The sequence below is a fragment of the Ceratosolen solmsi genome, unplaced genomic scaffold (genome assembly GCF_000503995.2).
Source record: "Ceratosolen solmsi marchali unplaced genomic scaffold, CerSol_1.0 scaffold29, whole genome shotgun sequence".
Classification (NCBI taxonomy): domain Eukaryota; kingdom Metazoa; phylum Arthropoda; class Insecta; order Hymenoptera; family Agaonidae; genus Ceratosolen; species Ceratosolen solmsi.
In genome coordinates, this window is record NW_011948417.1 from 4,269,346 (window position 1) to 4,283,312 (window position 13,967).

Sequence of the window (13,967 nt, forward strand, 5' to 3'; positions counted from 1 at the left end):
CGATCGATAGGTTACTTGTCAAATTCACCTTCTCATTATTACGAACGGTTGGTGGTAGGTTCAACTTTCGCAATTTCAACTATCGATCAATTCTTTATATAATTCACTAAGATTGCCAATTCGAATGTAACGAACGCGCCTTCAAATTTACGAACATTTTGATTATTCGAAAGTTTTATGTTTGTCGCAATTTTCTCGTCAATGGCCAAAGAATAAATTTATTACGAAACCTTTTACGTTTACCAATAATCACCATTACGTGCTTCTGTAGTAAGCTTGTAATTTTATTATTGAAAACAAAATATTAATTATTATATATATATATATATATATATTATTATATAAATTATTATAAAAGTATAAGAAAAGAAATTATAATATAATTAAATTATAAGTAAACGAAATTCATAGAAAATTTATAGCTATGAAAAATCTCGGATATAATCTATTCTGCTCATATTAAATTATATTCAATATGGATTTTTATTAAAGAGTATTAAAAAGTTTCCGTTTAACGGTCAATAATTCAAATGAAAAAAAAAAAACAAAAACAAAAACAAAAAAATCAATGCATTTTCAATTTTTCATTCAAAACTTACCTTCCTTTCTTTCTATTCGCTCTTTGAAAGAAAAAAAATGAATAAAAAAAGAGAAATGAAGAGCACGCATTGTGTGCATTTTATTGTTGTTACGCTTCATAAAAATGTTCATAATCTGTATTATGTCATTGATCTTGAACGAGAGTATTTATGTAGGTAGCGTCACCGATTTATAAAATGAAAATGCAACGTAAAACAAAACGGCATATTAATATTCGACGGTAGGTTCGGCATACGGATCACCGTGATGTAGATCTGACGTAGATGGGCAATAGAGGTGTTAAGCTATTTCCATGTAGCAAAAGTCGAAATGAGAACGATCGGTACGCCGTGGCTAAAGTGTTTGTATTCATATGCTACCTGAGGGTGGTGGATGGTTGGCTCGGGGACTCATGTAGAGAACGGAGAAAGGCATACCACCAGCTCCCCAGCCTCGTGACATGAAGACGTCCTTCTTGGCGAGTCTACTAGTGATCATCTGGTTACCGAAACCGCCGAGATTTCTGTCTTCGGAAGTCGCTTCTCGCCAAGCCCCCGAGACCTTGTCTACATCTCGGGTTTGGATGAGCTGGGCCCTGTAACGTTGTCACCTCATGCTTTTATATACATATTTGGATTTTGGTATACTGACAATTTTCGATTTCGCTTGCCATCCTTCTTATTATTATTATTGTTTTTTTTTTTTGAAGTTTTTTTTTTTTTTGAAGTTTTTTTTTTATAATCATAGAGCTTTTCTGGAGTGTAGAGGATTTTGTTGAAACATTATTCGTTGCCGAGACAGGGAATCGGGTGCTAATCCATTACTTTTTAATAACATTAATTCGTTGCTATTACCCGTAAATACTTAACTGACGCATATTAAACAATTTGTCTAAAATTAACTGTAATTTTAGCAACGAATGAAATCAAAGATTAAAATCCAAACACTTTGTACGCGCATCCTTATATGAGCAAGGCCATTCACGAAAATTATTTAAATTTTGCAAAATTTCGGTTAACTGTTGGCTATATTTTATGATAAATTCATGATCTACGATCTTCCATATTTTATAAATTAATATAAAAGAGTTTAATCGAAAATGCATTAATTGTTTTTCAAGTACGTTTTAATATGTTGTCTTATTTAGTATTATTATATGTATACTTGCCATACACTTAGACAATTAATATTTGAACATAAAGATTTGTATGGGACGGTAATGGATATTTATTGATACTGATATCTTACAGAATATATTGGAATAAATTTAGTTATCGGAAAACTTATTTGTCATTTTCCAAGTTTCATCGGGAAATATAAAACTTAAAAAGTGTTAGTCACCAAATGTATATAATCTAATACTGAAATTTTTTATTTAGATGACGATTCATAAATTGTAATAATCAGATTAGCTCTAATTGGATCGTCTAATTATTCTATTAGGAACTATTGAAAACGTAGAGTATGACCGATAAAGTATTTTATTATGAGCATGTATTAATACATTTTGTAGTAAAGAAAAGTAATGAAAGCTGCATACGTATGATAATAAATGGATGTTGTCTGATTGAAGGGAAATCTAATTGTATAACGTATATTTGCAAGCACTTAGGGTATTCGATGCTTTTAAAATTCTGGGCTTCTAACTATGCCAAATTTCATTATATTTGATAAAATTGTATCCGTTGCCTTGTTTACAATATATTATATAAATGAATTGCTTGATGCTTCTTCAAATTGATTAATTATACAAATAAATAGAGCTTTTATCTTCAATTTTGCTTTAATTAGCTTAAATATTGAGGAACAAAGATTAAGAATGAAATAAAAGACAATTATTGTTTTTATTATTTGTCCTGAAATAATATTTAAATATTATAACAGAGCTGTTATAAGCTGTTTTTATGTATCAGATACTCATCACTTTGTTTATATACCTTAGTTGGCAAAATTATTAGCTATGCAAGTTATAAATATTATCACTTAACTTTTCGCTAAACTCATAGTAATAAAATTGGCAATCTGTCGTTATAAGTATAAATAAATCGTTATATCTATCGTAAATATATTAATCTGCAATTTTTTCCCCCTTTACAATAACAAAGTAATTTATTCAACTATTTGAATTTACGTATTAATTATACTATTCATTATTTGTATAATCATTCATTTTAATTCAATTAATTCTACGGAAAGTTTATATTTCAACGTAAGTTTTATAAATTACCGATTGAAAAAATTTTAATTTACATTCTTTTTATTTGCATGTTGATAATAAATAAGCTTTATGTATCATTAAATTTGTCGCTATATTAAAACGAACTTTTGCTTGTTGTAATAATGAATTTAATACAGTTTTGAAGCGTGCAATTGTTAGTAAAGTTATGAGATGCGATTATTAAATTTGATTTGTTTGTGATTTTAATGATTTAGAAAAAATTTTAAAATAGGTTTTATATAGAGCTTAATTAGATTAAAATTTTTGAGTTAGTAATATTGCCTTATTTATACAATAATTATCAATACAATAATGTAATTATGTATTTTTATTTTTTTAATTCGTAACAATGAGCGTACAACTTTATAATAATAATAATAATAATAATAAAACACAATAAGTTAATTAATAAATTAATTGTAATTAATTAATAATTAATTACACTATTAAACAATTTAGAATGAAATTATTAAAATGTTGAGGCAATTTATTACATTCTCTTGCTGAAATGTGGTGTGTTTAGCATACATTATTGAAATATAAATTAATATGTGTTAATAATTTAAAATGTTACCAATGAATATCGAATAATGACGATTAGAGTTGTAATCCCTTAATTTCAAGTGAAATTGTCGATTTAAGTATCTTTGAAATGTTTGAGAGTCTTCTCTCGAATGACATTGGGGCTTTGAAGATTGAAAGCCAGCTGTCATCAGAATTGCAATAAGTTTAGAGAATCTCGGCATTATTTTGCTCGCAAAGCAGCGCAAAAGTGTGCGCAAACTATCGGCTGCTCCATAGATGTCGAAGATACCGGGTGATATGGAAAAAGTAGATGAGTAGGTAAACGCAACCCTCACCTGTCGTAATCCGAATCCGGTTCGATGATGTAGTCACCGAGGTGCGAGTCAACGATCGGCAGCCATTCGAGGCAGCGACCCGTCACCGGATCGCACGACGAGGTGAAAATCGTAGGTGCGCCCTCGTCCTCTCGCCACGGGGACCTCGGGTTCGGTATCGGAGCCGATTGACAGTCGGCCGCGAACGTCAAGAGCACGAGGATTAGACTCAGCAGTACTCTTGCGAGTTCCTCTCGTGGCCTGTGGCACATTCTCTCGTTGCTCGATTTATACTGCGATGGTCTGCAAGAAGCCTGAGGTACATGGAGCTGTTATTTGAGGGGGGAGGGGCGGATCATTTAACGCGTATTGATATCAATATCCGTGAGTTGGACTAAATAAATGTTGATTCCAAATTCATTCTTAAATTTCCGAATGCTATTTATTTTTCTTCTATAAATACACATTCTAATCCCAAGTGACTTTCCTTCTCCTGTCTTAATTAACTAGCCACTTCTCTGCCGCTAAAGGGAGAACAAATTGTGGAACTAAGATAATATTTTTTATAATTAGGTAAATAACATTTTAACCCGAGTGAGTGGCTAAATCAAGTATTGAGCCAAGTAATTACTCGTATTTAGTGGCTCCTTTTAAAATAATATTACTGATAAAATTAATAACACCTTCTCGCTACTTGAGTGAACTTAGGCATCCAATGCCGAAAGTAAAGAGAATTTCTTTTTAGGTATCAATTTTACTCGCCCCATTCATTCAACTAGTTTATATTTAAACATAAGTTTTAAATTCATTAAATCGTTAAGCAAATACACGCGTCCGATTGTACTTATTGATTAAATATTGCCAACGATATCATTATTAAACTCGTGAAAGGATACATCATTTTATGTCTTTTTCTTTTCTTTTTTTTTCATTCATGCAAAAATTCCATTTCATTTGAAAGTTAAACAACGTAAACACTTGTTTCTGTTAAGGAAGAAAAAGCTTCATCATTTGAAGATAAAAGTCACGTACATGTGCTTACTTTATCATTTTAATTTTTCCTAATCCCAACAATATAAAACTAATCATTGTCCACAAATATTAGTATTTTTAACGAAATAATAATTGGCTTATTTAAAAATGTGATAATATTACAAAATAAAAAAACTTATTATGTTTGACTTAAATTTACCATTAACGTAAGAAAAATAAAAATATACTATTACAAAGTTGAACTTCTATAAATGCAATGATTATATTATAGATTAATCGAATGAATTTAACTTTATAAATAAAATTATCGTTTTCTATCTACCATATAATGGATTGTATAAAGTTGGCTGTGTAGAAAATTTGCAATTTTTTTTTTTACAAGAACATGTATTTAGAATTGAAAATTTATTTTGAACGTAATCTAAGTACGTCAGGAAGAAAGCCAAGATTAATTGTATATTCAAAATAGTTAAAAATACCATTCATTCTCTTAACTGTTAACTAGCCAAGTACGAATTAAAGTTATTGATATTAAGTATTAAATACTCTCTAATATTGTTAAATCTATATTATTTTGAGCAATTTAAATTAAAGAATAAGACAAAAATTGTTAATTACTTATTAACAGTTTTAAAAAATTAATCAGAACATTATTTAAAACAAATGTGCTCAAGTAATTTCTTTTATTTTTCTCATTGATTTTAAAGACTTTTCATTGTCAATACTTTCACTTTCTAAAATACAGTTTTCATTCAATAAAATAATATTCCATTGAATTGTAATTAATATAGTTAATTCCTAACTTCATTCGATTATATAAAAAACGTCGTTATATTGAATTCTAATATAGTGTCAATCAATACTTTATTATATTCTTAATGAATGTCAGCAATTTTAGAAGCTCGAGGAAAATAATCAGCGTAATTAAGTTTTCTACGCTAAATTGACATTTTGAACTACGGGATAATAAATTCAAACTTTTCCGCGTATTATTCAATTGGAATTTGAATTTGTATCTATGAAAATTAAGTGTAACACGAATTTAATCATTTATCTGATAAAATTTGGAGTCATATATTAAGAAATTCATATTACATCTATTAAAATTAAATATAAATATCAACGATTTTATCAATTTCTTTCTACACTTATTTGCCTTTGCAGTTTGCACGCAAATATTTGGACATTACAATACCAATTTGTAATAAAATTACAATAAGGGATTTTATGAATGAGGATCTTACATAATAGAATAATGAAAATTTTCCTAGTTATGAATAAAAAGTGAGTGAATAATTTACAATTCGGTACACACGCGCCATTGATAAATTGAAAATAAAAGATCAGTGTCATTTCGCGCAAAATTGATTAATTAATTATTACAGCGTAAGCGTACATGATAAGGATGATACTCCGATCATCTACTGCTCATTTATCAACATATTATATTGTTATAATAACTTGTTTTATCTTTTCTAAACAGTAGAAATAAGTTAGTTATGATTAATTTTAAATATAATTCAAAGTAAAAAATAATTATTTAAGAAAAAAATTAAGCACTTATTTTTTATTTCGAGCAAAAGAATAATTACAAATTATATGAAAGATATATTATTTATATTAACAAAACGTCTTTGGTCTATATTAACATATGCTGTATAACGATTATAGATAAGAAACTTGATAATTTTTTTTAATTGTTGTTATTCAACAATATATATATATTTTTTTATTCTTTTTTTTTTCTTTTTTTTTTTTTTATAGATTTGAGAACGATGACAATTATTTCTATTATTATTATTATTATTATTATTATTATTATTATTATTATTATTATTATTATATTTATTATTTTATTACGTATGGTTACCCGCATTTCGGTACGATTATTCAGTGATTTTTATTTTCATTAATTTTAAATTTAATGCTTACTATTATTAAAGAGTAAGTTATTAAAGAATTACTTAGTATTCTGAAATATTGATTAAATAGACGATCATGTAACATTTTCACTCACTGCCATACTTATCTATTCATTTTTATTTTCATTTACTTTTTCAACAATATTGCATTAGCTAATTTTTTAATAAACACACATATATAAATATATTATTTTTGTATTATGGATATTGTAAATTCGATTGAGTAAATTTATTAAACGGACATATATCCTCTTCTTAAAACAAAAACAAAAAACAACTCGAATCCACGTGATCAAACAAATATCGACTGACGAACATTGATATCTTGATTTACTTCGTCAAATGTAAACTGATGTAATTCTCTCCCCTTTTTTAAATTGTCTTCGTTTCTGACACGCACGGACGCGCCCGCGCGCACACACACACAAATATATTAGTTTCTTCATAATTTGCATCAGATAAATTCTTTTAACAAGCTTAACACAACAAATATTTGAAATATATACAGTAACCTATGAAATGAGATGGAAACATAGAGATGTAGTATCTGAATTAATGAAATAGTTGTACAAATAATTTATAATATTAAACTAACCCTATTGTGCAAATAACAAATTAATATCAAATTATAATACCATAGCAATGTAATGTAAATTTAATTATAAATTATTGGCTAAAAATATAAACGATTTTTAAATAATTGTTCGTTAATTTGTATTATAAGAGCTTTAACGTATACAGTATTTATTAAAATATTTAAATTATCATAAAATTTTAAGTTGACATATAAATAATGAAGTAGCTACCTTTCTAGTAATTTTTGAATTCGAGAACTGAATGGGTGAATGTGAAATATCGTTCATTTGGAATCTTTTCTATTCAGTTGAATTAGATTTGAACAATAAATTTCATTATATATATATATATATATATATATAATTAACTAATTGATTAAGTAAATTCTTTCTTTTTTTGTATTTATTATTTTATAAATATGTTCCAATAGTAATATGTTACAATATTCCTTAATTTAAATCGTTCGGTGCATATGTGTTCATAATACATTAATAAGTAATAAGCGCTTTTTCTTACAAAAGCAACGCTAAATGGAAATAATAAATGTGAATTTATGATTTTATTTGTTATTAGCTTTTAATTGGCTGCATCAATAATAATGATAAAATATGATCTTTTTGATGAATAAGATATGACTAATAGACTGTATGGACAGAAAATTTGACATTAAAAGATTAACTAGTCTAGAAGTGCATCGAATAATATGTCAGTGAAGATAGTTTTAAAAGTCGGTGCTCAATTAGGTTGATATTACCCGAATGCTTGAACGTTTAGTCGAAACATCTTAACTTTATTTTTTATTTTTGTTTATTAAATTCCTAAGTAATATCACAAATAATTTAATCTTATTTAATACATCTTATAATACTGACCTTCCGTCACTAGTGACATATATGTTTACAATTCGGATATTAATATGAAATTAGGATATCGTGTAGAAGATGATTTATAATCGTTCGATTAAGTATCGAGGCTTTGGTATGTTGAACATTCTTTTTTTACATTTTGGTAAATTTGTATTCCAGACACAGTGCATGCAGGCCGTCTTTCTACGAGAATGTTCAGATTGTCATTAATTTATTGTTTTTAGACTTGTAAGATATGAGAATATAATTCGGACTGTAAATTATAATAATAAGGCAAAACTTGGGAGATTAGAATCACTAACTGAATAATCCGACGAAAAATTTTATCATACCACTTTTGTTAATAAAATTCTTACTCGATGCGTTATCAATGAAATAATCTTTTTACAGAAAGTAAAAAACGCGGGTGGTCTTTTGATCAAATTGATTTTAAAACGAGTGTGTAAGAATGTCGCGAGTATCTTGCTTTTCTGAAAAAAATGGAAAAACGTGGCGGCCGCTGAACAGTGCGAAAGTGCCCGCGAAAGAACGTCTTGTGTATCGTTAACGAGAAGTTATTTGATGACGCAAGGGGAAGATGCAAATCGAAATTACCAACAACGAGCGTCGAAGGCTTAAAGACAACCGTGCCTTCCGGAATATCTCCAGTGAAAAATTTTCGACTCGATACACTCCCCCCCCCCCCCCCCGCTCCGTCCACAGTTCGCAATCTCGTGGTACCGAATTTGCCACGATTTCAAAATTTAGATTTGCAGTACCTCTCTGCGAAACACCCGTCAGCTATTTGTGACGCGCGGCTGGCCTATAATTAGCAGTTATGGGCGTGCCTTGCATACCGGAAATAAATATCGGGGCTCGGGTGCGCGTCACTGCACCCTGAGTCCCGGAAATTCGATGGTCCCAAGGGCGCCGGCGAGGCGAGCCTCTCGCCAAACTTAGTCTGCCGAAGACAATTAACCGACCGCTCACGTGTCGATACGCACGTGTTTGATTTCTGAGACACTCGATTAACTTGTTTCACAATTGTGGCCAAAGACTTTCCCAAGTATTTTTAGGGTACGGTGAGAGTACTCTACTTCTTTGTCCATCAGGGACGATGCTGTTTTTTTTTTTTTTTTTTTTAAATTTTGTTTATTAATTCGATAGAGCTTATATTGATAGATGATTTGGAGAGTACGTCAGGTCAGTATCAAGCGGGAAAAATGTAGTCGGGTTAAGCCTCGATAATTGCTAAAAGTTTAATTAGGACGAGGAAGATGAAATATATCTTGATGATTTGCAACACTTCTATATTTTTGTAGTTGTCATTAATTTTTTTTTTTTTTTTTTTTTTTTTTTTTTTTTCTTTCTACTCTTCCTAATAGATTCTTGATTTATATGCAACAAACGTTTATCTTTGACGAAATAGATGGACGAATTTACGTTATTCAACAAAAATTAACTACCTTTTTCATTTCTCTCTATCAATCGGTACTTTGGTGATGAGGAAATAGAGTAAAGAGTAATTAAGAAAACGCGCCAGTTTTGGATGACGAAGATGGCCGTATACGTGACTTACCGTCACCTATTGTTATCAAAGTCTACATTACTGCAAAGAAAGAATTGTCAATGGTATTTATAAAGCGTTTTATTTATATTATTAATGTTCTATTATCGATGCTATTGTCTCATTTAATTTTAGCTAATATCACCTCATATGTTTTCGTTGTTTCAATTACTATAAATTTTCTTTGCACTCAAATGGAGTCCGTTTGAAATTAATTATTTAACATCTCTATTCAATTATATGCAATTCTTTATCATACGACATAGTCTACAAAAACATGCTATTGAGCATAAATATAATACACGAAAAAAGTTATATTATTGCTAATTATACATACAACAATGTGCTTAAAAGAAAGTCGTAATAAATATTATAATTTTTTTGGCTTAATATTAAAATAAATTCCATGCCTAATTTTCATGTGCGATACTTATTATAAAAGTATATTTTTATAGCAAATAAAATAAGGCGATTGAAAGTTTTTTTTTATAAATGCTCAGTAGTTGTATTTAAATATTACTTTTTTTTTTAAGTAACTTACTTTTTCAGTCGCAATAGGCTTGCGCGTTTTCCCAAAATTTGTAAATAAATATGATTTCAATTGTATGAAAATAGAGAATTTTATCTAAAAAATATAATTACTATGCAATTTGCTAGTCGTATTATAGGATTTGAAAACAATATTATTTAACATTATTATTTTCATTGAATTTTTAGCCTTTAGCCTTTATGTGAGCTTTGTAACTATCGGATGCAACAAATGAATTCTTTTACTATTAGTACTTTTTAAAGAAAATTTCATGTAATTTTTCAATTGAATTCGATGAGATATGTTCTGTCAATCTACATAGAGTACTCGTTACATTATTTTTATGCAATTTAACAATATCGTATAATAGTAGTTTAACGAAAAACTTTTAAATTTCAATTATAAATAAAATTTATGTTTTAAGACTGCAATAGAATATTCTTTAAAGTATAATCGATGTCTTATTTTACAAAATAAAATATACAAATAATAACAAATCATTAATTAATAAGATTATTTAATAAAGAGAAGAAAGTTAATTGTGTAAAAATACGCTCATTGCCATTAATATTATTTGATTGGCAAGTTTCTTAGATTATTGCATAATTCGATTAGATATGTAATACTTCATTAATCATTAATGCGAATAAACATTTGAATCTTAGCTCAAACGAATTTTTTCTTTCATTTTCATTAGACTTATTATCGTCATTTTTTTTTTTTTTTTTTTTTTTTTTTTTTTTTTTCTTAATCAGTCGATTGTCCTGTCGTTAAAGTCGCTTTTTAATATGAATTACATTTTTATCATATTTGCAATTACCGTTGGAAATTATCTAGAAAACGTTTTAGTTTTTATTTTAAGCTTCTTTATCATACATTGGAGAGAATATAAATACCGTAGGATATTTTTGCATCGGCTTACTCACGTTTTAATAGCGTTGAGTATGATTAAAGATCATATGGCTTTATTGCATTGATGTCAATTGACATACGGTTAAATTAAATTGCAGTCTTTGCCAGTTTCAAGAACATTGTATTTATACGTATTTCGTTAGCTAAGTGGCAATATTTAATATTAAGAATAGCAAAATTAATTCAAGAAAATTTTAAGCCCATTGTCTCCAATAATTTTGATAGAATTTTATTATTGGATTTGCTGCTCTTAAAATCGTGAATTTACATAAACAAATAGTTATTATTCGCTCAGAATAATTCAAATTAACTTATGATTTTTTAATTTTTCACTATTGCATATGAAAGTTATTATTAAGCATACTATCGTAAATTTTAGTAAAATATTAAGTTTCCTTTACATTTACATTCTTTGTATTCCTTATATTTACTATGAAACTTTTAATTATTCAGCTTAATTCAATTATCCATTTATTTTGTAAATTACGTTGTATTAAGTTTAAATTTAATATTTTACTTACATCAAATTTATGTAGTCAAAACTGTATTTACAATTTTACGGAAGTTGATTGATAAAGTAAATGATGATTTCGTTGCTGCAACTTTATAATATAAGAAAGGACAATGGTTCAACACCGTTATTATCACAACGTAAAATATCCTATATATTATGAAAAGAAAAATATTACAATTATCTTCGTCTAATTAGATGTTTATAAACAATTTCATTAAAATTTTACATTAAATTACCAGTGCTGTGTGCCAATCGATAGGATAATTCTTATCTATGAAGATTCTTCTTTTTATAATTCTTTTTCATAACCTTTATTATAATATTTTTTACCTACACTGAAGACGATTATGATTAATGAAATTAAAAATTTACTAAAGCAATTCGTCGTTAAATCTCCGGGTTATAATCAATTTTGAATTATTATTTTTTTGTTTGTTTTTTTTTTTGTTTTTTTTTTTTTTGTTTTTTTTTTTTTCAATTTCATACGTAAAATGCAATATTGTTAAGAATCAAAATTATTAGCCCTTATGTTAAGCTAAAAATTTATAAACAATAAAAACAAAATAATAAACATTAAATAAAGAATTTTTCAAATATAAATTTTATCACTCATTAATTATATTGGGGATAAATATTATTTAAAAAAAAAAAAAAAAAAAAAAGAAGCAATTAAAATGAGCGTTAATAATAAAAAATTGAAACTCGTTCATTTAAAAATATAAGAAATATTATCAATTAGTATTTTATTAAAACATGAATGAAAATATTATTTGAGAATGTATTGGCAGATCATAATCGTAATACAAATATTTATTAATGCTAAAGTTTACTAGTAAAGTATTCTGTTAAAAAACTTTATTCTTAATAATAGCACAAATCGATTGTTTTATCACTTTTATTTTACTTTAGTTGTGCATTTTCATAATACCATGCGACCATTATTGTTAAATATTTACTTTGATTGTCTTTTAATAAGAAAATATTTAATAAAAAAATTTATTGCACACTCGATATAAGATTAAAAGAAAGTAAAGTAGTTATAAACTCATTTGTATGTAATCTTTTACAAGAAGATGCTAGCAGCCGATAGAGAAATGCGAGCATTGCAATTTAAAGTGTCCTTTTAAATGCCACATAATTGTTAAAAACAATTGAATTTGGCCTTCTCGCGCAATGTATCGGCTTTTCCGTATAATTAGGATTAGTAACTTACATGATTTAGTTATTCGTGAAAAATTGGAAAATCGACTGGCTCGGGAAAAGGACCATCTTACGTGACGTAAAATAAATAAGGATAGAGCGAGCGAGAGTGAGAGAGTGAGAGAGAGTGAGAGAGAGTGAGAGAGAGAGAGAGCGAGCGGGGATCGGCCGGCGCCAGGGTCAGGCCAACTCACCTCTCTCGGCTCTCCACAGCAAATCGGCGTTCGGTCGTTCGTTGATGCTGGTGCGCGTACTCGTTCGAGGTGCGCGGGCGTTGAGCAGTGGCTCCGGTGTCGGGGCCGACTTCCGAGTCGGGCCGCCAGCGACGAAGTGCGTCCCGGCGCTCCACCGAGGATCCCCCAACCGTGCGTACCACCGCCACCTCCATCGCCGCCACTACCCCACCATCCCCTGCCCCCCGGACCCCCCCCCCCCCCCCCCCCCCCCCCCCCCCCCCTCCCCCCCCCCCTGCAGCGCCGTCCCCGATCGATCTCAGCTGGTGCATCGGCCTCGTCGTCCTCGTCCCTTACGACTATCGTCTGTCGCGCGCGACTCGCTCGGAAATTTTGAAAATCGTCGACGCGACTCGCGTTACGTCACTGCTTATGTCACCTACTTTGGCCTACTCGTCGTCACTCGTTAATGTAAACACGGTGCCGATGAAAATGCGCGAGCGATAAGATTATCTCGCCGTACTTTTTTTACCACGATTTTTCTTAAGCTTTCTATGTATTGGTTCTAATGACGCGCGCATGTGCTCTCGCTGCGAATACATAAAACTTGCGCGCTATTGTCACTGGTTATTTACATCCTATCACCACTTACGATCCCGTACCCACTTACAAATACTTTATCTTGCGACCAAGTTATGCCAACCTTAAGGGAGGGAGTCTTTGATCCCACTACGGTAACATAAATCCGCCTTACCTTGTTCCTTTGGATTTTTCTTTTTATTTTTTCCTTTATAGTTTTTTTTTTTCTTTTTTTTTTTCAATTTCAATGCTCCGTTCTCCCTTAACCATTCAATTGATTCATAAGCGCGAGATTGAGGATGCAATTATCAAGTGAACGGGTATTTCGCAACGAAATGCTACTAAAGCGTCACCAAACGCCATGACATTTGACAGCAAATGCATTAGATTCTGGAATATCATGGAATTTATTTATTTGGATAAGTACATTTTACCAGCCAGTGTATGGGATAGGATCCGCTAGGATAGTCTCGTGACCACAGTGATTGTTTCAATTTCACATATAAAAAAAGGACTATTCA

General features: G+C 29.5%; 2 protein-coding genes across 2 annotated transcripts in view; one reads left to right on the plus strand and one right to left on the minus strand.

Moving 5' to 3' along the window:
* LOC105359993 (RNA-binding protein 42) overlaps nucleotides 1-13,967 on the plus strand; it is a 29,994-nt gene that overhangs the window by 4,490 nt on the left and 11,537 nt on the right. The window lies entirely within an intron of this gene.
* Nucleotides 910-13,099, minus strand: LOC105359691 (uncharacterized). The gene is made up of 3 exons (XM_011496336.1): nucleotides 12,889-13,099; nucleotides 3,658-3,939; nucleotides 910-1,174 (listed from the first exon to the last, which is right to left on the minus strand). The coding sequence occupies exons 1-3, from the start codon at nucleotides 13,080-13,082 to the stop codon at nucleotides 949-951; spliced, it is 702 nt and encodes a 233-aa protein (XP_011494638.1). The 5' UTR covers nucleotides 13,083-13,099; the 3' UTR covers nucleotides 910-948.

Bases quoted from the DNA above. Each gene is read 5' to 3' on its own strand.
- LOC105359691 (XM_011496336.1), bottom strand. From the start codon at position 13,082: ATGGAGGTGGCGGTGGTACGCACGGTTGGGGGATCCTCGGTGGAGCGC. The intron at 3,940-12,888 runs GTGAGTTGGCCT...GGCTTCTTGCAG, and splicing joins GCTGTGGAGAGCCGAGAGAG to ACCATCGCAGTATAAATCGA. The intron at 1,175-3,657 runs GTGAGGGTTGCG...ACAACGTTACAG, and splicing joins CCGGATTCGGATTACGACAG to GGCCCAGCTCATCCAAACCC.